At 53.5% G+C, this 17,551-nt stretch overlaps 7 protein-coding genes and 2 non-coding genes across 9 annotated transcripts; 4 read left to right on the plus strand and 5 right to left on the minus strand.

The window, feature by feature from the left end:
• Positions 1–14: 14 nt before the first annotated feature.
• On the plus strand, positions 15–985 carry ACRALDRAFT_1091205 (uncharacterized protein; the record flags this gene model as incomplete). The annotated part of the gene is made up of 7 exons (XM_071019557.1): positions 15–61; positions 187–317; positions 360–410; positions 453–498; positions 533–585; positions 614–751; positions 789–985. The coding sequence occupies 7 exons, from the start codon at positions 15–17 to the stop codon at positions 983–985; spliced, it is 663 nt and encodes a 220-aa protein (XP_070879093.1).
• A 71-nt stretch (positions 986–1,056) lies between these two features.
• On the minus strand, positions 1,057–1,878 carry ACRALDRAFT_2038789 (uncharacterized protein; the record flags this gene model as incomplete). Its single annotated transcript, XM_071020906.1, has 4 exons — positions 1,057–1,209; positions 1,280–1,463; positions 1,591–1,642; positions 1,755–1,878. The coding sequence occupies 4 exons, from the start codon at positions 1,876–1,878 to the stop codon at positions 1,057–1,059; spliced, it is 513 nt and encodes a 170-aa protein (XP_070879094.1).
• A 3,391-nt stretch (positions 1,879–5,269) lies between these two features.
• Positions 5,270–6,097, minus strand: ACRALDRAFT_205897 (uncharacterized protein; the record flags this gene model as incomplete). Its single annotated transcript, XM_071021862.1, has 8 exons — positions 5,270–5,334; positions 5,365–5,507; positions 5,556–5,612; positions 5,648–5,657; positions 5,679–5,783; positions 5,825–5,847; positions 5,936–5,966; positions 6,034–6,097. 8 exons carry the CDS (start codon positions 6,095–6,097, stop codon positions 5,270–5,272), a joined length of 498 nt encoding a protein of 165 aa, XP_070879095.1.
• Positions 6,098–6,201: 104 nt separating this feature from the next.
• Positions 6,202–6,313, plus strand: ACRALDRAFT_t8. The gene has a single exon. It is a non-coding gene; the product is annotated as a tRNA-Met (tRNA).
• Positions 6,314–6,338: 25 nt separating this feature from the next.
• ACRALDRAFT_t9 lies at positions 6,339–6,435 on the plus strand. The gene has a single exon. It is a non-coding gene; the product is annotated as a tRNA-Leu (tRNA).
• A 194-nt stretch (positions 6,436–6,629) lies between these two features.
• ACRALDRAFT_1060000 (uncharacterized protein) lies at positions 6,630–7,916 on the minus strand. Its single transcript, XM_071016159.1, has one exon. The coding sequence runs from the start codon at positions 7,455–7,457 to the stop codon at positions 6,915–6,917; it is 543 nt and encodes a 180-aa protein (XP_070879096.1). The 5' UTR covers positions 7,458–7,916; the 3' UTR covers positions 6,630–6,914.
• A 2,242-nt stretch (positions 7,917–10,158) lies between these two features.
• ACRALDRAFT_2096950 (uncharacterized protein) lies at positions 10,159–13,204 on the minus strand (the record flags this gene model as incomplete). Its single annotated transcript, XM_071022806.1, has 6 exons — positions 10,159–10,908; positions 11,007–11,273; positions 11,349–12,444; positions 12,600–12,616; positions 12,830–13,038; positions 13,126–13,204. The coding sequence occupies 6 exons, from the start codon at positions 13,202–13,204 to the stop codon at positions 10,159–10,161; spliced, it is 2,418 nt and encodes an 805-aa protein (XP_070879097.1).
• Positions 13,205–14,105: 901 nt separating this feature from the next.
• On the plus strand, positions 14,106–15,946 carry ACRALDRAFT_2094513 (uncharacterized protein; the record flags this gene model as incomplete). Its single annotated transcript, XM_071022672.1, has 2 exons — positions 14,106–14,209; positions 14,272–15,946. Coding segments are annotated over 2 exons (1,779 nt in total), but the record flags the coding sequence as incomplete, so codon positions are not given.
• A 24-nt stretch (positions 15,947–15,970) lies between these two features.
• Positions 15,971–17,514, minus strand: ACRALDRAFT_205894 (uncharacterized protein; the record flags this gene model as incomplete). Its single annotated transcript, XM_071021860.1, has 12 exons — positions 15,971–16,024; positions 16,072–16,103; positions 16,138–16,163; positions 16,201–16,553; positions 16,601–16,673; positions 16,711–16,822; positions 16,865–16,980; positions 17,054–17,087; positions 17,146–17,227; positions 17,278–17,400; positions 17,429–17,476; positions 17,506–17,514. The coding sequence occupies 12 exons, from the start codon at positions 17,512–17,514 to the stop codon at positions 15,971–15,973; spliced, it is 1,062 nt and encodes a 353-aa protein (XP_070879099.1).
• Positions 17,515–17,551: the final 37 nt, after the last annotated feature.

Consider the following 17,551-nt stretch of genomic DNA (forward strand, 5'->3'; position numbering starts at 1 on the left):
AGAATAGAAGACAGATGACGAGCTTCGTAACAGCCATCAAACTCTGGGGAGGGGGAGGAGAGTCGGTTGTCCATGTACATCCAGCTTAAGCCGATTCCTCTGCTTCCGCTCTGCGACCAGCCTCTGCCGATAGTAGCCGGGACCCACATTAACTTACTCAGAGTCATCACGTGACCCGGTACCCAGACTAGATCGACCCGCTATGAAGCGGAGCAACAAACTTGACGTCACGTCACGTCCACATACACAGATCGACAACGTCCCATTACTCAGTCAGTGCTATGCACTTCAAAGTTCCAGTGTACAGATCTTCGCAAGTCCGGCTTACGTTAAGGTATCCAAATCACTGAGGGTTCCAGCAGATTCTTCATTTTTATTTGGTCTCGTCAACGCGAAACACACCAAAATTCGTGGCAATGAACAGATAGCCGACTTGACGATTCGGCACCCAGTGACAATAAGGGCTAAAATTGAAGCGGACAAGGCCGTCTCAGAGACGTGAGTCCACTCTATCTGATGCCCGAGCTCTGAGAATGCCAGTGCGGGGAAAGTCAACGCCAGAGACACATAAGCCCAGCAGACACCGTCACACCGAGGTCACGCAAAAGATGAGCCCGAATCGAACACTTCATCAACTTGGAAAAGGAAACCTCTCAAGCGACGATTCAACCTTGGTTGTATTGGAGTACCAGGGCTCATAGCAAACTCATACTGCTAGTCCCCTGGGATACTAAGAAGCTGACAATCGTCCGTCCCAGATTAAAACCTCATGATACACACGGTCCGAGTAGTTGGTACCGGACAATGGAAAAGAAATGACAACAAAAAGGCACGCCGGCCGTGCTCCCGCGACAGAAATGTAAGAGTTCCAGTCCCATCTAACAATCATTTATCGCAATACCCCGTCACATGGTATTGCGCACCCAAGTTGGTTGCGCAGGCGCCGAAGAAACCGGCGATATCAGACCCTGTGGGGATGACGTAAGGATATAATGTAGAGGGGAGTACTGGATAAGATGACCGAGACGCGTGCCCGGTGGAAAGGCCTGGGCCTCTTTACTCCTGGTTCTTCTTCTTCTTCTTGCCGCCGCCACCACCCATGGGTGTGGTAGTCGGGTTCTTGGAAAGGTGCACCTTGAGCCGCGTCCACGACTCCTCCTTGTCCCACTCGAAGCCCAACAGGTACGGTTCATCCAGCTCGTCGTCGGCCTATAACACCGGAAAACCAGTCAGATCCATCTGGCCAAAGAAAACCACCGACAAATGAGAACCGACATACCTTCTTCTTATACGCCTTGTAGATGGCATCCAAAGTGTCCTTGATTGTTACCCCCTTGAGGTTCCTTGCGGTCACCTCCATTCCTAACGGGAATTGCAGGTCAATCTTCTTCACGGGGGGTGTGCTCAGCAGCTTTTTGAGCATAGATGGATCCTCTATTGAGCTTGGCGATGTGTTGATCTTCCTATTTGAGGAGCCATATTGGTTAGTCTAGATCCAATATAGATATACCCTCGTCGGACAGATGGACTATTCATCGTCGGGACATGTTCGATGGAATGGTACAGAATCTTTAAACGAGCAAGACTTACCATCCGGTCTTTTGTGTGTCTGGTTCGAGCTTCAGCTCGATGCCTTGGGCCTCTGCGAAGTGAGATGGGGAATTAGTTTCCTGTTTCGCGCAGAAATCCATTCCGAGAATGAACGAGCGAGTGAAATGAAGGTTAGAAATCGAATGCAAAGCAAGGGACCTTACCAAGATCATTGATGTTCATCACGCCAGCAGCGCTGGAGCTGGCCCTCCTATGGCCCTTCTCCTTGGGCGGCGATGACGACAGGCCCTGAACGGCGGAGTCGACCTTGGTGAGTGGTTCTGACATGATGGTGGTTCGACTGGTTTGTAATAGTTCGAGGGGGATAGGTGCGATGCCGAAGAGATCTGTCGAAGAAGAAGCAGATGATGATGATGAAGAGGTGAGAAGGAAAAGGAAAAGGAGAAAGGAGATGGAGGGGAGGGGAAGCTACTAGTATTAGTAGGTGAAACAAAGAAGAGGGGTAGGCAATGGTACCTTTATGGTACGAGATGGAAGCGGACGTAGTGGTTGTAAAAAAGGGGGCGAGAGAGGTATAGGTTAGGTGATGCGGAGGGCGGATATATGAATGAGGAGAAGGGAAGGTACGTAACCGGCACATATCACCCGACGTCCGCGTCGCTACCCATCCCTGCCCACACTACTATTGATCGCCCGTGTTTCCCCAGACGCTCAGGCACACAGGCACCGTTGCGAAGTATTCGTACGAATATGGGTGGCGTCCTTCCTCCGCAGGTCTCACATGTTCGATGCCCTTCGCATGGCTTCTCGGCAGACCATTTGGCCAATCCAAGACTCGGACGGTGTTTGGTCTCCAATGCATCATGAAAACGAAAGGGGGAAGTATCATGCCTCCGGATAAGTACCACCTAAACGTTGACCTGACATTGATACACTTGATTCCGGACTTTAGCCAGAACAGCTATCGCGGAACCTTTGCGATGTGCCTCGTACTTCGTAGATACCGGACACCGAGAGGGGTTGCGATGTGCATGATGGAGGCAAGACGGGACAGAATCCAAACAGTGCTGATCTCATCTGGCGTACCTGTGGTACACGCAATTTCCCCTTATGAAAAGGGTCAGCCGATCAGCAGGTGGGATTGAGAGGAGACATGGTAACACATGGATGGACATCGGGACATGATGGCCTAAGCCATTGATATGTACAGTGTAATTTATCACACAGTACCTTTGTGCACAGGTTCTAATACGATGAGGAACTGTGATAAGCGCAACATGGGATGGAGTTACCGCGTTCAGCCAAAGGTGGTTGGATGGTACGTTAATCGTATACCGTCAGTCGAGGTCAGCTGTTCGCTCTGTCGTCTCCGAGAGTCCCGCCCTGCCTCGGTCTGGAACGATCAATGTACGATACAGGTACCCACCGCACTCGTACCGACGAAGAAAGAAACACTGTATTACAGGCAAGCTGAAGTGAACTTGCAAAGCTACCTGGTCCTATCCGTCCAGTCACGTCACGCCCCAGACCACGCCAGTCAAACCCCCGGCCCAATGATGGTGATGGTTTCAGTGGGCGGGGTAGGCCTGTCTAAAGTCCGCCAATCATCGGGTACCTCTCGACCGGTCGTCACCACATCATCGCGTGACTACTTAGCCCACATCACTGAATCAGGCAACATAGCTGCAACGACCAACGTACAAGCGGGTCAGGGAGCTCTGATCCTTACGTCACGTGGGTCTATGTTTGTCTGGATCAAGTTTAGCGCCGGGTTTCCATTCCCCTCACCTTGGTCACCGTGCGATTGCCCCGTATAAACTCTGGGGTAAAATCCGGGGAATGCTGACTTGACCCACTTAGCCAAGCGCGACGGACCCCGCTTACGACTCCCCCCGGTATCCAGCCCACAGCCTCCCAACTGTCGCCACTATCGTCCGTCCGAAGGCGTCAGCCTTCATTCTCAACACGACGGTTTGAGACGTCGCCAGCAAGGTGCAATTTGTCTCGTGTTAACACAGCTATCTATTCGAACCTCAGACGATTGGACTCGTGAGCATCTTCAATGCTCTCTCAGGGGTCTCGGATCTCTAGGGAACGTACTGGCACATTCCACTTACCGTCCGACGCGCTCAGCTTGGGCCTAGAATGTATTTCAAGTCGCACGTCGTTGCATATTTGTACCTGCATTCCCAGGCACTGGATCTGGCAACCTTCCCGAATCTAGCATCGCATCGTCTGTAAGTCTCAAGGCACGATAAGAGATTGGGTGCACAGGGACGGTCCGATACGTGCTATCCGAAGCCACATCCAGGAACCGGACAGTCGTATCGTGATTGCGTGTGCTTATATTTAGGCTACTGTGTACATGGCACAGATTCATTCTAGATGCATACCTGCAGGTCTTTCCTGCTGTACCAAGTTGACGCCATGGTTTATATAGACTATAGTCGGACCCAGCGACTGAAAAGAATGTCTGCGCTTTTCACGGAAGAGGAACAATGTTTGTGCTCGCAGTTCATATTTGAATGGAAACTCGGCGCGATGATGCAAGGCTTTGCTGGCAAGGTCCCGGAGGTCAGAAAGGACCAAGGGGCCAGACCTGTGAACTGCTGAATATTTGACGTCGGGAACAGCAGCAGAGACGGCATTTCTGGCTGATGCCAAACTGCCTGCTATCCCCTGAAGTTGGATAGTGCGAGTGGGAAGCGGCACTAAGCCCGTTCAGAGCTCTTGCTGTCGTTTCAGGGACATCATACCGTCGTAAAGAAACGTTTCGGTCCCTTATATCTCAGGACCGACACTATTCGCAGTAATAATACATAAGAGGGGATGAATCCACAAAGTGACTGTGTGTGATCGAAACGGCCCAGAACAAACGGTCTTATAGGCAGGTAGTGTCTGGATGCGAGGGCCAGGCCGACCGAGGCCAATCTGACGTTCTGTCTGTTCAAATTCCATATCTGCCAGTCGAATCCTCTGGTGCGTTTTATGTACGACCCGGTATCTCAACCTGTCCTCGGTCATCTCGGTGGGTAGGACATCAAGGGCGTACAGAGAGCCGTACTCTGGCACTCCGTCGACTGTGGTCGGCTTGTCAGTGAGGCTATAATTTCTAACCTTTTGTTCTCCACAAGGCACAAGTCATTATCACGACAGCTTCTATAATCATAAGTCTGGCTGCAGCTATTTTTGTGGGTCTGATGGACCGTCCGCATTCGGTACCCCGCCTCCGTAACCCCGGAAAAGTGGAGAATCCAAGCCGGAGAAAGGAAGCAGGCCGGAGCCGAGTATCAGATAAGACACTCGGCCGATAGACCACGCCGATTGAGAGAGGGATTCCTCGACCGAAAAAAATCATACAGCCCAGCCGTATTCATGGTGCGACAACACTTGCCCACATCTCTGAATCCTTGCCCTTTGCGAGATGTAGGCCCCATCCTTCAGCCGAATCTCTATGACACTCAATAACAGCATGGTTAAAGGTATGATATTCGTCAATTCACCAAGGCAAGAGAGATCGATCTAGTCCGAGATCTCTACAGCTTTTATAAGACGTTCAATGATAGAAGAAAGACGTCCAAAAAAGGTCTTATACGACGTCGGAGTCGTAACTACGGTATTTCGTGCTATCAGCTTCACATGATAACACCATTGAATATGGATATCGAGCGCTATTGTTATCTATCTAGCCATCACGCCGTGTCACACCACCCGTAATTTAGGTGAGGCTTTGCGACTCGCCCAGACAATTGTTCCTCTGCTGGGGAATCTGCATCGCCGGCTCTCCACGTGAACAGGGCCACTGAGCTAAACCAAGGACGGTTGCTATCTGAGCTGGCAAACATATTCTATGAAAGACCCGGCGGCCAGGTCCCAGGTTTAACAATATGCGGCTTCCCTTGTTTTGGCATGGATATGAAGGCGTCCCCAATGTCAAACGGGTCGTGACATTAATTCTTTCTGATTTCAGAATGGGAAACACATAGAAGTACTTCCACGCTTACAAGTTCTTCTCGCCTCCTTTCTGGCTGCCGAGTTGCCCAATGGCCTCATCACTGGGGCTGTGGGTGAATTTCGACGATTGATGTAGGCTGACCCATCGTGGCCTGATATCAGGCCTACCTCACAAGGCTTTACGACATTGAATGTCTGCTCAGACTGCTCGTTGGTGGTTTTACACCGTGAGTGTTCTGCAGATGGGGCGAATTCTGGGATGGAGAGGCTGGCGATGGCTGTAAGTGAACACTGTCCCCTGAATCGTGGATTACTTCACGCTGGATTGGATTGAACTCACGACTGACGTACTGTCGCCGCCCGAGCCTTCTACGAATAGGTATTAGTCGCATTACTACAGTTATGATCGGCGTGCATCTTCTTCCGGGACTCATGCCCCCCCGTCCCCGAGGTAAGAACAACTGATTCACGGAACGTGAGGAACTAATTTTGCCCAACTCACTGCACAGGATAAACCCCGTAAGGGACATATGAATAGAGAATAGGTCAATCCAGGCCCCAGAGAACATTCCAGGGTGACGGCATAGGACATTGGTATTTTTAATTCAACGTCTTTGTGGGTATATTAACCCCACGAATTAGTTCCATATAAGCGGCGGGGGCAAGGCTCTCTCCCAACCGAAGAGGAACATCGCTGTCTCCGTGGCGCAGCGGTAGCGCAGTAGTCTCATACTTGCTCAGTATGACCAAATCAACAATAAGATTTGGAGATATCTAAAGGTCGTGAGTTCGACCCTCACCGGGGACATCCGTTTTCGTTTTCTTTTAGCAATGGCAGGATGGCCGAGTTGGTTATGGCGCCAGGTTAAGGTCACCTTAGCACGTTTCCTGGTGGGGCAACCCTCGTGGGTTCAAATCCCACTCCTGTCAACATTTTTTTGGTGTTTCTCAGTCCTATTTTTTTTTGAATACTGCACGTGTATTTATATTGTATGCAAAGGCGACGACCAGTTTGTGCGTCGTTTGTTCTTTTTGGAGATACCAGATCCTAGACGCTAAATAATACCATCATTATCAATCAACCAAAGAAGAACAGGAGACTTTACCAACTCAAAAAGACAGGCCAGGGATGAAGGAGGCTGGATTGCTGCTTTGCGCAGTAAGAAAGGCTAGCTACAATGGCTACAATAGTGAGCTGGTTATAAGTTATAGCCGCAGTTCTGCAGTGCTGCCTTCTAATATGAGAGTCTGAGAGATCAAGTCGCAATTTATAATGGCACCCTCGGGAGCTTGGGAGCGTGGCCCTGGATTAGAAATAAGGAATGTCATTCCACCCCCTGACATGATACGGAAATAAAAGTATGTACTAGAAGGAACGTATGTAGACAAATATGAAGTGAAATCGGGAATTAATGTCCTCCACAAGAAGACGGGTCCGTCCCGCCCACAGCAAGATGCGTAACAGAAAGCTCAAAGCTCGCGCCCTCCCGCGGCGGCGGGGCCTCGATATCCGTCCTCGCCGTAGCGTTCACCCACGACCCGCCCTCGGCGATCTGGAAGATGTGCGCGACGCCAAAGTAGAAGCGTCCCTGCACGGGGCTCGAAGGCCAGATGACGTCGACCCGGTTCTCGGGGGCCAGGTCGTCGCCCTCGGGGGTCTCGCACGGCGTCCACCCGCGCTGCGCCATGATGGGGTGGCAGACGACATTGAACCCCGGCGCGCCTTTGAAGTAGCCCGCCTCGGCCGCCAGGTTGAAGGTTCCGGCCGTGCCGCCGGGCGATGACCCCCAGTTGAAGTCGGTGGCGTGCCAGTTCGCAAAGGGAGAGGAAGGTTGCGACGTGTTGTCGTCGTTGCGCCGGGCGAGGGCGGCGGCGGGTGACGAAGCGGTCGAGGTTGGCGCTGCGGTGGCACTGGCCGCAAGGATGGCCCCGAAGAAAAGGTTGGCGCGCATGGTCAGTTTCTTTGGTAGGAATCGACTGGAGATTTCGAACAATCGGGTAATTTGAGGCGGGACGCCGGAGGGTGATGATGGCAGCGGCAGTTGAGAGGGCGGGCCGTAGACTGCTGTACGATTTGTAGTACCAACTGATAACTCAAGGTTTGCAAAGTTGAGAATGTCGGAGATGTCGATGTATTATGATGATTCTCTTGTCCGGGGATAGAGTCCGTCAGTGGATTGAGGATGAAGTGAGGAAGCCTCTGACTCTGTGCGGCCTTTGACGAGATGCGCTTGAGCTGGGATTTATATCTGCTTCAGTCAAATGTTTGACAAGGCAAACTTGTCGCTCGTGGCCACTTTTATTGACTAGGATTCCCAGCAAAACCCCCGGTCGTTGATCTGCCGTCTCGCCGATCACTCCGATTCCGAGTTTGGCGGGGTGCCCAGCGACGGGACCCCAGCGGCCAAGGCTCGTATCGCGGCACCTGAACAAAGACCCTAGCCCATGGGGTGAACCTGGTGGTAGCGTAATTAGTGCAGCTGTCATCCTTAGGGCTTATTCTCTCCAAGGACAGGCAGCCGAATAGACATCCCCATCCGACGTCACCACTTGATTGTCATCCTATAGGCTCCTATTGATCCATGTTAACTTGGACCCTGGAGCCTCGAGCTGTGGGTAATGCAGCCTAAAACATTGAACCGAGCTTACGGCTTGGGTACGTTCCTGTGATGCAGGTGGTGTCCTTGGCAGTACGTTGTACAGCAGCCTTCCAACCCTCATCTCTTGAAGTGTTTGTACGTTGTATATCGGTATCCGTATAGGGGCCACGGATCGGATCAGACGACTTCTGCAGCCCATATCACACTTGGTTGTCTCCCCCAAGCATTGCACTGATTTGTCACCTTTTCCTCCCCCTGGAAAACGGGTGTCCAGCTCAAGCCCGCTGTCTGTCGATCCCTTCCCAAGTGGGCCGACCAGCGGTGAGCATCGTGCCTAAGACAGTTATTTGTTATTAGGTACTGCGCCGTCTAGTCCATGCTTTTGGTGTTACCAGCTGGGGGAAGCACTCTCGGGCCGTCGCATTTAGGGATATCAGACGGATATAGGGTGGCATCGTGTGTGCGTGCACACCATGTGACTGGAGCTGGGCTGGTTCGTCACCCATGGCCCAAAATAGTAACTCAATGCCCGTACTTCACTGCCAGAGGTCATGTAGGTTGATAGGTGCCTCTCCACGCCACTCCCACTCCATCGTATCAATCAAGTCCCGCAGAAAGTCATTTCTAGTCCATTGCATCGCCTCTTCGATGTGCCGAATAGTCATAGAGCCTGTCAAGTCGTGGCCGGGACTTGGCGATGGCGCACAACCTCGTCTAGTTTGGCCAATGGGCCATACTGATACATACCAAACTTCAGCAAATTCTGTTAGCAGTCGTGCGGTGCTGTGGTTCAAGTCCGGGCGATTGACGACGTGGCACTTCTGAACAGTTTAGAGAAATGCAGATGGATGTGATCAAGTTCTAACCCCCCAGTCAATGCCAAGCGATGAATACGAAGTGCAAGGACGGGCAACTAAATGATAATACCTACTTACAATATTCGCCGAGGTTCTGATGGATGGTTGAGTTCTGTAAACAGATAGACCGGACCGCCTCACGTGCCCCTTGTTGAGAGAAGTTGTAATGAGAGACTCGAGGATTTATCTTGTTGACTGATACATATTTCGACAAGGTGCCACTTCTTGTCCTCAGTCTCAGCATCCGCCCACCCAAAAAAAAGGACGCCAGATAGATCAACGGGCAGAAAACGGCAGGCCGAATCGTGGAAGGTATTGCTGCATACAATATTGGTTTGCGCATTACGATACGCAGGCGCCGCTCCCGGACTGCAAAGTCTGGAGTGAACCTCGGCCTTGTCCATCATTTTTCCAGTACATCGTCTTCTTCTTTTTTTGTTTCTTCCAAGGTTAGCCGTAACGATCAATCATCTTGTTCCTTTGAGAAGCCCGCACCGCGACTCGAGGACTTCTCGCCGTAACCTTTTGTGCCGTTCATTTGTCCTCACGGGCACCTCGATCCCAAGTTCCGCGGACACCGCAAGCAAACACTATGCTTGACCTGGTCTCACCCATGTCGGCTTCCCATGGTAATTGACAAACCCGCTGCGGCTGGGTCCTAGAGAAGAGGCTGACGGGGAGATCAGCTGGTGAACTGTCACTAGCCGTGCCTTGTCGACCTTCAAAAGATTAATCCTCGTAGAAGTCGGCATTCTCCAACGGCGTCCCATGGCCTTTTACCAACAAAACGCCATGTGCTGACTCCAACACCATGAGTGCGGCAGAACAGGAATTCTTTACCATCTCAATGTTTGCTGTTGTCATGATAGAACACGTCTATTGATCAGGGTTAGAAAGCCAGCGAACGTGCATGAGTCGGCTGTCGGGGCCGGAGTGCATGCTGGGTACTTACCGAACACTGAACTGGAATGGATGCGCAAGTCCGAGTTCGAACTTTAGATCGCGTGTGGGAGGAGTTGCGAGGCTGCTACAGGGATCATCTCCTCCTTGTCGCGGTCACGACCCTTGAGCCGACGAGAGAAGGTAAAAGCCCTGCAGTCCGGTAGCAAACGACCGCATCAACCGAGCGACGAGCGTCGTCCAGGCATTCCAAACTGATGAATATGAACTAAGCCATGAGCCAAGGCGCTCAATATTTAGAACATTTCCCTGAAATGCTGAAACACGGTGGCATCGGCGGATGTAAACGGGTTGCCAGGACCTCCCGCCGAGTTGGGCGTCCGAATCCCGCCACTGGTCGAACTCCCACCGCCATGGTCGGAGGACGCCAGGCTCTTCACGCCTACATATCCCTCGTATATCCGGCTCATCTCGCTCTGGAGTCGGACACCGTTATCGGGCGACTGCGGCCCCCCCATCGCCGGGGTGCTCTGCGGCGGCGGACCCGCGCCCGGCGTCGACACCACGGACCCTCGGCCGAAAGGACTGATGGAAGCGGGACTGTTGTGCGCGCTGTGGTGACCCGCGGCAAGGCCGGCCATGGTGAAAGCCGCCGTGCTGTGCGCGTCGTCGTCGTCTTGCTGCCTGAGCCCGATGCGAGGAGCGACCTCTTTCAGAGCGCCCACGGTCCGCCACAGGCGCTGCGACACCCAGCTCTTGGCAGACAGGTCCTTGACCAACTCCAGGCCTAGGTAGAATTCCTTCCGGCATCCCGAGCTGAACTCTACCGGCGCATGAACCGACGCCAGGAAGAGCACGGCGATGGCGGAGCTCAGAAACTGATGGTAGAAGACCTGGAGCTTACGATAGAAATTGGTCGTGTTGTTCAGGTGGCTCAGGTAGCGGATGGTGTCCTTGGCTAGGTCAACGACGAGCTGGGCATATTGCATGTTTCCCATGATGCTTGTGGCGCTGTAAAGAATCGGCGTGTATAGCCAGGTACGGATCTGGTCGCAAGTCAGCACCCACCGGCCCTCTGAATGTCAATTTGATGCTTTCGTCGCCCGTTGGTCGCCCGTGACGAAGCTACGCGCGAATTTCTTACCTGGTTCAGACGAAGGTAGGTCCAGACGCGTAGTCGTTGGAGATTGTACGAGGATGTGGAGGTTAATGGGTTCTCCTTGTCCCGGTGGCCTAGCTTGACCTCCTCGGGAACGCAGTCGTACCACTGCATGATCTCTCGATCCAGCTGTTCCAAGTCTTGTTGCCGATGCTCCCGCGCTAGCACGGGGCCAAAGTGAGCTACTTGCCGCCATACCTTGGCCGACAACCGGGAATAGGATATCATCGCCACGAGGAAGGGATACTCTTCCTACGAGCACGAAGCGGCGTGAGTTGGCAAATGTACGACACGCGAAAAGTATGCACCGGAAGCAAAAGGACTTACCGGCATGGGGAGTTCTGGATCTAAATCCTCGTCTCGGACGGTGTAGGGAAGACCCGTGGCAAAGGCCCATCGCCGATCCAACACGTAGGCCGACCAGAAGCAGTGGAGGGCATTTCTCCGTTCTTCGTCATTCTCAATCTTCATAAGGCCAGCTCTTTGGTGGATCCCGGATTCTAGACACAACCTGGCGACCTGGCCAACCACTCGCCAAGCGAGAACCTCGTCATTGGATACGAACCTGTAGCCAGCCAACGCCGCTAGGACGGGAAGGTTCTTGACGTCGCAGGGCTCTGCCATGAGTTTCCGGTTGATGATGGACTCCATGCTGTTGTACAGCTTGACTGCTCGGTCGCTGTGGCCGTGTCCCTCGACGGCGAGTGCGCAGCACATGATCATCTTAAGCTGCAGCGTAGCATCGTCGTCCAGACTGGGAGGTGCCGTCCCCTGAATCCTCGCCCTCTCCATGGCGGCAGTCAATCTCCTTACATGTTCGATAACCGTGTCCACCCTGAGAACGGGGTACATGATCCCGAGCTCATCCCCGTGGACACGACATAGACGGACCATTTCGTCCCTGCCATATTCCCAGAGCGGATCCGCCGCCGTATCAGGGTGGAGCCGCAGGTCCGCACCGGTATCTTCAGACAATGTGCCGTTGGCCTCAGAACCTTCTGTGATGCTTCTGTAGCCCATGGTGTTGATGGTATTGTTGGCGACGTCGAGGCTAAAGGCAGTGCTTGTCGGTCCGCGAAACGAGGCGAGTTTGGCGTGGGCCATCTCGGGACGATGGGAGTGGGAATAGGTTGAGGTGCTTGCTGGAGAGGCGGCGAAATTACCCGATGGCGGAGGCAGGTTTCTGTCTTTAATCGGAGCGAGGCATAGGGTTTCGGATCGGAGAGAAGCCAAGCTATGGTAGAGGTTGTCGACCTGCTCTTGTAGGCGCGTCAACTGGCCCGACATGCGCTTGTACTCGTCCGAATCCTTGAAGGAATTGGAACAACAGTTGGGCGCATAGAGGCAGGCGAGGTTGAGATTGCCGCATCGTTGGCATGGTGTTTCGCCATTGCATTTGATCTTTCGCCTCTTGCATTCGTTACTAAAGATGACGAGGAGGGGTCAGCGAACATGATTTTGATCGTGATTTGTCGCGGCGAAACGAAGAAGAACAGCGCCTCGAACGGGACGAGTGGCGTGCGCGTGATATGAAAGACGATGCTCGACAGCGCGGGTTGGGATGCTTCTATGCCTTACCATGCGATGGAGATGTACTAGATGGCGAAATAATGCGTTAGCGGAGCAGGTCACCATGAACCAGCCATTTTGGGCAAGGTTACACAACAAGAAAATGCGAAATAGAGTACGAGACACGACGGAAGCTCGCATGACGCGCTGCCGGACATGGAGTGGCATGACATGATACCGGTAATCAAGGATATCATGGGACAGAAACAAGACATAAGATAAGGGACGGGCCGACTCACTCGATTGCGCTTGCTCCTTTGTTGCTTCGTTCCAGAGCCCTCGTCTTCGGACTTTCTCTTGTTGGTTCCTCCTCCTCCTCCCCCTCCTCCTGTGTTGCGAATAGCGGCATCTGATGCTGTCTGCGAAGCTGTGGTATACAGGGCGGAATTGTCTCCGGGGGTCGCGGAAAGGGTTGATGAGCGCGTCGCCGTGCTAGTGTTGGGTCGGCCTGGTAAGGCTGCTGCTGTATTCGAAGCTGCTGTAGCTGTCGATTGGCTATGTGGAGCAGCGCCGAAGGCAATGCCGCCGACGCCACCTAGTCGGTCTGCAGGCAACGAGACGGGAGCCTCTGTCAAGTAGCGAAGGTCGCTGACCTGCGTCTCGATCTGTTCCATGATTCTCGGCTGGAGTGACAGGCACGGCGGCGGATGGAATGAAGGCGGGGTTTGCACTGGTTCAGAATGGAAAACCATCCATCCTGGTGAACGAGAGACGAAGGGGCATATAGCATTAGCCGCAAAGGGACGTGTCTTGGAGGATTGACGTGTCTTGGCTTCGCTTATGCTGTCATGCTCCACCCTATGCCTTTCTTTTTCGGCACTCGAGGACTCGGGATTATTCTCCACGTCCAACGGACAAAGACAGAGACATGTCTGATAGATTTTATGGAAGACCTGGGCAAGTCGCTGGAATTGTCCTTCAACCGACGCAACCCTTTCCCTAGGTAGGTACCTGCCTAAAAGTACTCGGTACAACGTGTGTAAGACTTGTGCACATGCAGTGCGATGGAAATACCTACGAAGTACAGTGGCGAGACAAAACTGTCGAGTTGATGTACTTACAAGACGACGTGATAAGTGTGTATAGGTAGGTATATCGGCTCGACACTTGTGTGAAGTTACTGTAGGTCCCACATGTTCGGAGCTCGGAGACATTGTCGCCTTATTCTTCTCACTCCACGGAGCGTACAGTGTGATACACTGGCTACTTCTTACTTCGACGCCATAAAGCTTCACAGGCTGCAGCATTGACTAAGCTGCGGGTTATGCCCATGCATGGGTGGATACATTTTTATGCCGCATCTCACCGCCAAAAAGTTTCTTGATGGAGGGTCCAGCACAAGCAGGGAATTTCGACAGAAACGGAAGGGGGAAAGCATTCAACGACAGCCAAACCGCACCTCACAATGGCTGTGCCCAAGAGATTTTCCCAATGGGAAGAAAAGGCCCCTAAAGGTATGTACTGCGGAAGTGATATTGTCTTTAACCAACGCCTACTGACCGCAAACGGCGTGCAGATTACGACCCAGATGCCGACCATCCAGCAGATAGCGACAGCGACAGCGAAAGTGCCGACGAGGCTGCCAACCGCGCAGCCACAGAGCATTACGTGGAAGTTGGGTACGAATTGAGACGGAAGAATCGAGACCTAGCAGGGAAGGTTATACTAATGCAAGAATTAGCAAGAGCAAACTCCGCCAGAAAGACTCGGTTTCGTTAGGGCCACAGTATCGCGGTGCTCGGGTCAGTCGGCAGGCTCTTGAAGACAGCGACGAGAGCCAAGAGGAGAGCGAGGACTTTTCCGATGCCCGGGAGGCACTGAACTCCGGGGAGGAAGAAGAAGACGAGGACAGTGACGACAAGTCGGAAGAAGAATATGACGATCCAGAAACTGCCGACCTTACAGCTGCCCAGGCCCGTGCGGACGACGACGCAGAAATCGACAGTGACAACGCTCTCGTAGAGAGCGAAACCGAAGAACTCCGAGATTTTGTCTTTCGGGGCAGTTCAAAACCTAGAGATACCGGCGTGGGGAGGAAAAGGCGACCTGTCGCTGCAGACTTTTTATCCTCCTCCGAAGAGGAATCCGACGAGGACGTTGGCAGCGCGGATCTCCTCGATAGGGAGGCAGAGGAGGAAACGGACCAGTCTGGCAACCAGGATGATGATGACGACGAGGAGGAAGAAGACGACGACGAAATGGATGAGGCTAGTGACTTGGACGGATTCATCGTTGGCGACGATGAGTCGGAGTCTGAAGACGAAGAGGCAGAAGAGGACGACAACAGCGACGACGACGACGACGATGACGACGATGAAGACGACGAAGATGCAAAGGCGCGCCGATCTAAAGGCAGTGAGAGCGCCGCCCGTGCCGAGCAGCGGAGACTGATGAACGAAGGGCAGAAGGCGCTTGTGGCCAGCATAACGGTCGCGGCGCAGCAAGATGCGAAAAAGGGCCTGGCCGTGCGCCAGCAACGAAAAGTCTTTGACGGGCTCCTCAACCTTCGCATCCGACTGCAGAAAGCGCTGGTGGCCACCAATTCCTTTTCTGCATTTGACGAGGACAGCGGGGACGAAAAGGACTCGACACCGTATCAGGCGGCCGAGGAAGCGGCCCTCCAGCTCCTCACCACCCTCGACAGCGTCCGCGCCAGCATCGTGCCTCCTCCGATGGTGGGCGAGAAGCGGAAGCGCGGCACGGAGGATACCAGCTCGGAAGCCCTGTGGCAGGAACTGCAAGACACCGAGGCGCGGGTGTCGAAACAACGGAAAAAGGTGCTCGAGACGTGGGCGAACAAGACCAAGAGCACAACAGTCGAGGTGAAGAGCCGCAACCTCATCGCGTCGCAGCAGTCGCTGGTGGCGACGCTCGAGGATCAGCTGGTGAATTCGGACCGGCTCCTGAAGCGCGCACGCACCCCGCGGTCCTGCGCGCCGGTGCAGGTGGCGAAGAAGATCAGCGAGGACGCGACCATCTACGACGATGCCGACTTTTACCAGCTGCTGCTCAAGGAGCTGGTCGACCAGCGCACGGCGGACGAGTCGTCCGGGGCGGCGGTGGGCGGGGGCGCAGTGGCGACGGTGCGGTGGGCGGCGGCCATGAAGGAAGCCAAGGTGAAGAAGCAGGTGGACCGGCGGGCGAGCAAGGGTCGCAAGCTCCGTTTCAACATCCACGAGAAGCTACAGAACTTTATGGCGCCCGAGGACCGGCGGCAGTGGGAGCAGGACGCCATCGACAGGTTGTTCGGCACTCTGTTCGGCCAGAAGATGGAGCTTACCGAGGGAGGGGCGTCGGATGACGAGATGGACGAAGTGAACGCCGAAGAAGAAGGACTAAGGTTGTTCAGGAACTGACTTGTTTCTTCCATACGTGTTGCATCACTCGGCGAAAATGGGATGGCCAGGTGAATTTGGGACAGGATACCAGACCACCTTGTTTGGGGCATGTGATTTCAAATATAAAGGTGCCGTTATTTGACATGGATATAGGTAATGCTGTGTTCGTGTTCCTCTAACCAGCATGACGCTCTGCTTTTACCTTGTACTCGATTGTGTCTCCTCTCTGTGTCCTCTAACCCGCGACAGCAACACCGAGTAGCGAGGCCAACAAAACGACATGCACTCCAAGATGAACAGCCGGACCCCCGAACGTGCGCCGCGAAGTAGCGCCCGGCCCAGCCGCCTTTTCACACCCAGCGCCACCGCCGTCCTCGTCGACATACATGGTCAGCCGCAGCCAGGCGCGACGACAAGCCCAGACGTGCCAGGTAGCCAACGAAGCAACCACGAGCCGGCTGGTGTCGTCGAAGCCGGGGCGCGCGAGGAAGACGAGGCACACCAAGTTGGTCGAGAGCAAGAGGCCACCGAGGGATTGCAGGACGAGGTGGGCGGCGGGGGAGGATGAGACGGGCCGGGTTAACTGTGAGTCTGGGTGGAGGATGAAGGAGATGGCAGCGGCTGTCTCGACGGTTGCGTGGGGGAGAAAGGGCAGTTTACGTCAAGGCTCACATTTTCTTGTTCTCCTATTCGTATCTTCAAGTTATTCGTACTTCGTATCTTCCCTTTGATGATCTCCGAGCCGCTCGGATCCGGCCAAGTGCTACAGTTGTTAGTGCCACGGTGTTGGGCTCTTCGCCTTGTATTTTGCGACGGACTGGCGGAGCTGAAAGTTAATTCTATTCAACGGGAGCGAAATGGACCAAACAAAAAAGGGAAGGCAATGGGGGAGTTCTCAATAGGCTGAGAGTAAACTATAGATATCAAATTACCTACTCAGTAGGTGTTCTGTCGGCGTCCCGTCCAGTAGGTACTTATTCGTACAAAGTAATGCCTTGTCGGCGGTGAACCGATACGGTACCCGTGGTTTCAAGCCGGGGTACTCCTTTCCTCTCCAACATCCAACATCTACGCGTCATCGACTGCTTGTAAAGTAGCATTGCGATGTACCCCAGCTGTCCTCACATGTAACCACAAGTATCAAGTTCGACAACGACCCCTGACCATCAACTTGATGCTCCCCAAAACGAACCCTTAGTATACGCCTGAATTTCGACAAGGGAAAAACCAAACAAGCATCAGCCGATGGCACGATCCGGTGACTGAAGTGCCTACTGACTGGGAGCGAACTCCATTCACCTCATCAGGTTGATTCAGATGACCCTGGACGTACTACAATACTCTCTCACCTGCCACTTGCGAACCATCATATAGTCGAGGCGCGCACAAGAGACAGGGGATAGCTCCAGCTTTCTCTCTTTGATTTGACAGGTTTTGTCAGGTCCGTTTCCTGTCAGTGAGAGAGCAGGGATCTTTTCAATGACGTGCCGTCTACCTCACTTTGAGATTTACAACGTATATGCATGCGTATGGCATGGAAACGAAATGCTAGGCTAACTGGACCGGCACCGCACCACAAACCCCATAAGACAGAGACGTCTAGTCGATGACAATTCCATAGGG

The sequence above is a fragment of the Sodiomyces alcalophilus genome (genome assembly GCF_042370955.1).
Source record: "Sodiomyces alcalophilus JCM 7366 unplaced genomic scaffold ACRALscaffold_1, whole genome shotgun sequence".
Lineage (NCBI taxonomy): Eukaryota > Fungi > Ascomycota > Sordariomycetes > Glomerellales > Plectosphaerellaceae > Sodiomyces > Sodiomyces alcalophilus.

Excerpts from the sequence above, each read along its gene's own strand:
- ACRALDRAFT_1060000 (XM_071016159.1), bottom strand. The coding sequence starts at position 7,457 with ATGCGCGCCAACCTTTTCTTCGGGGCCATCCTTGCGGCCAGTGCCACC.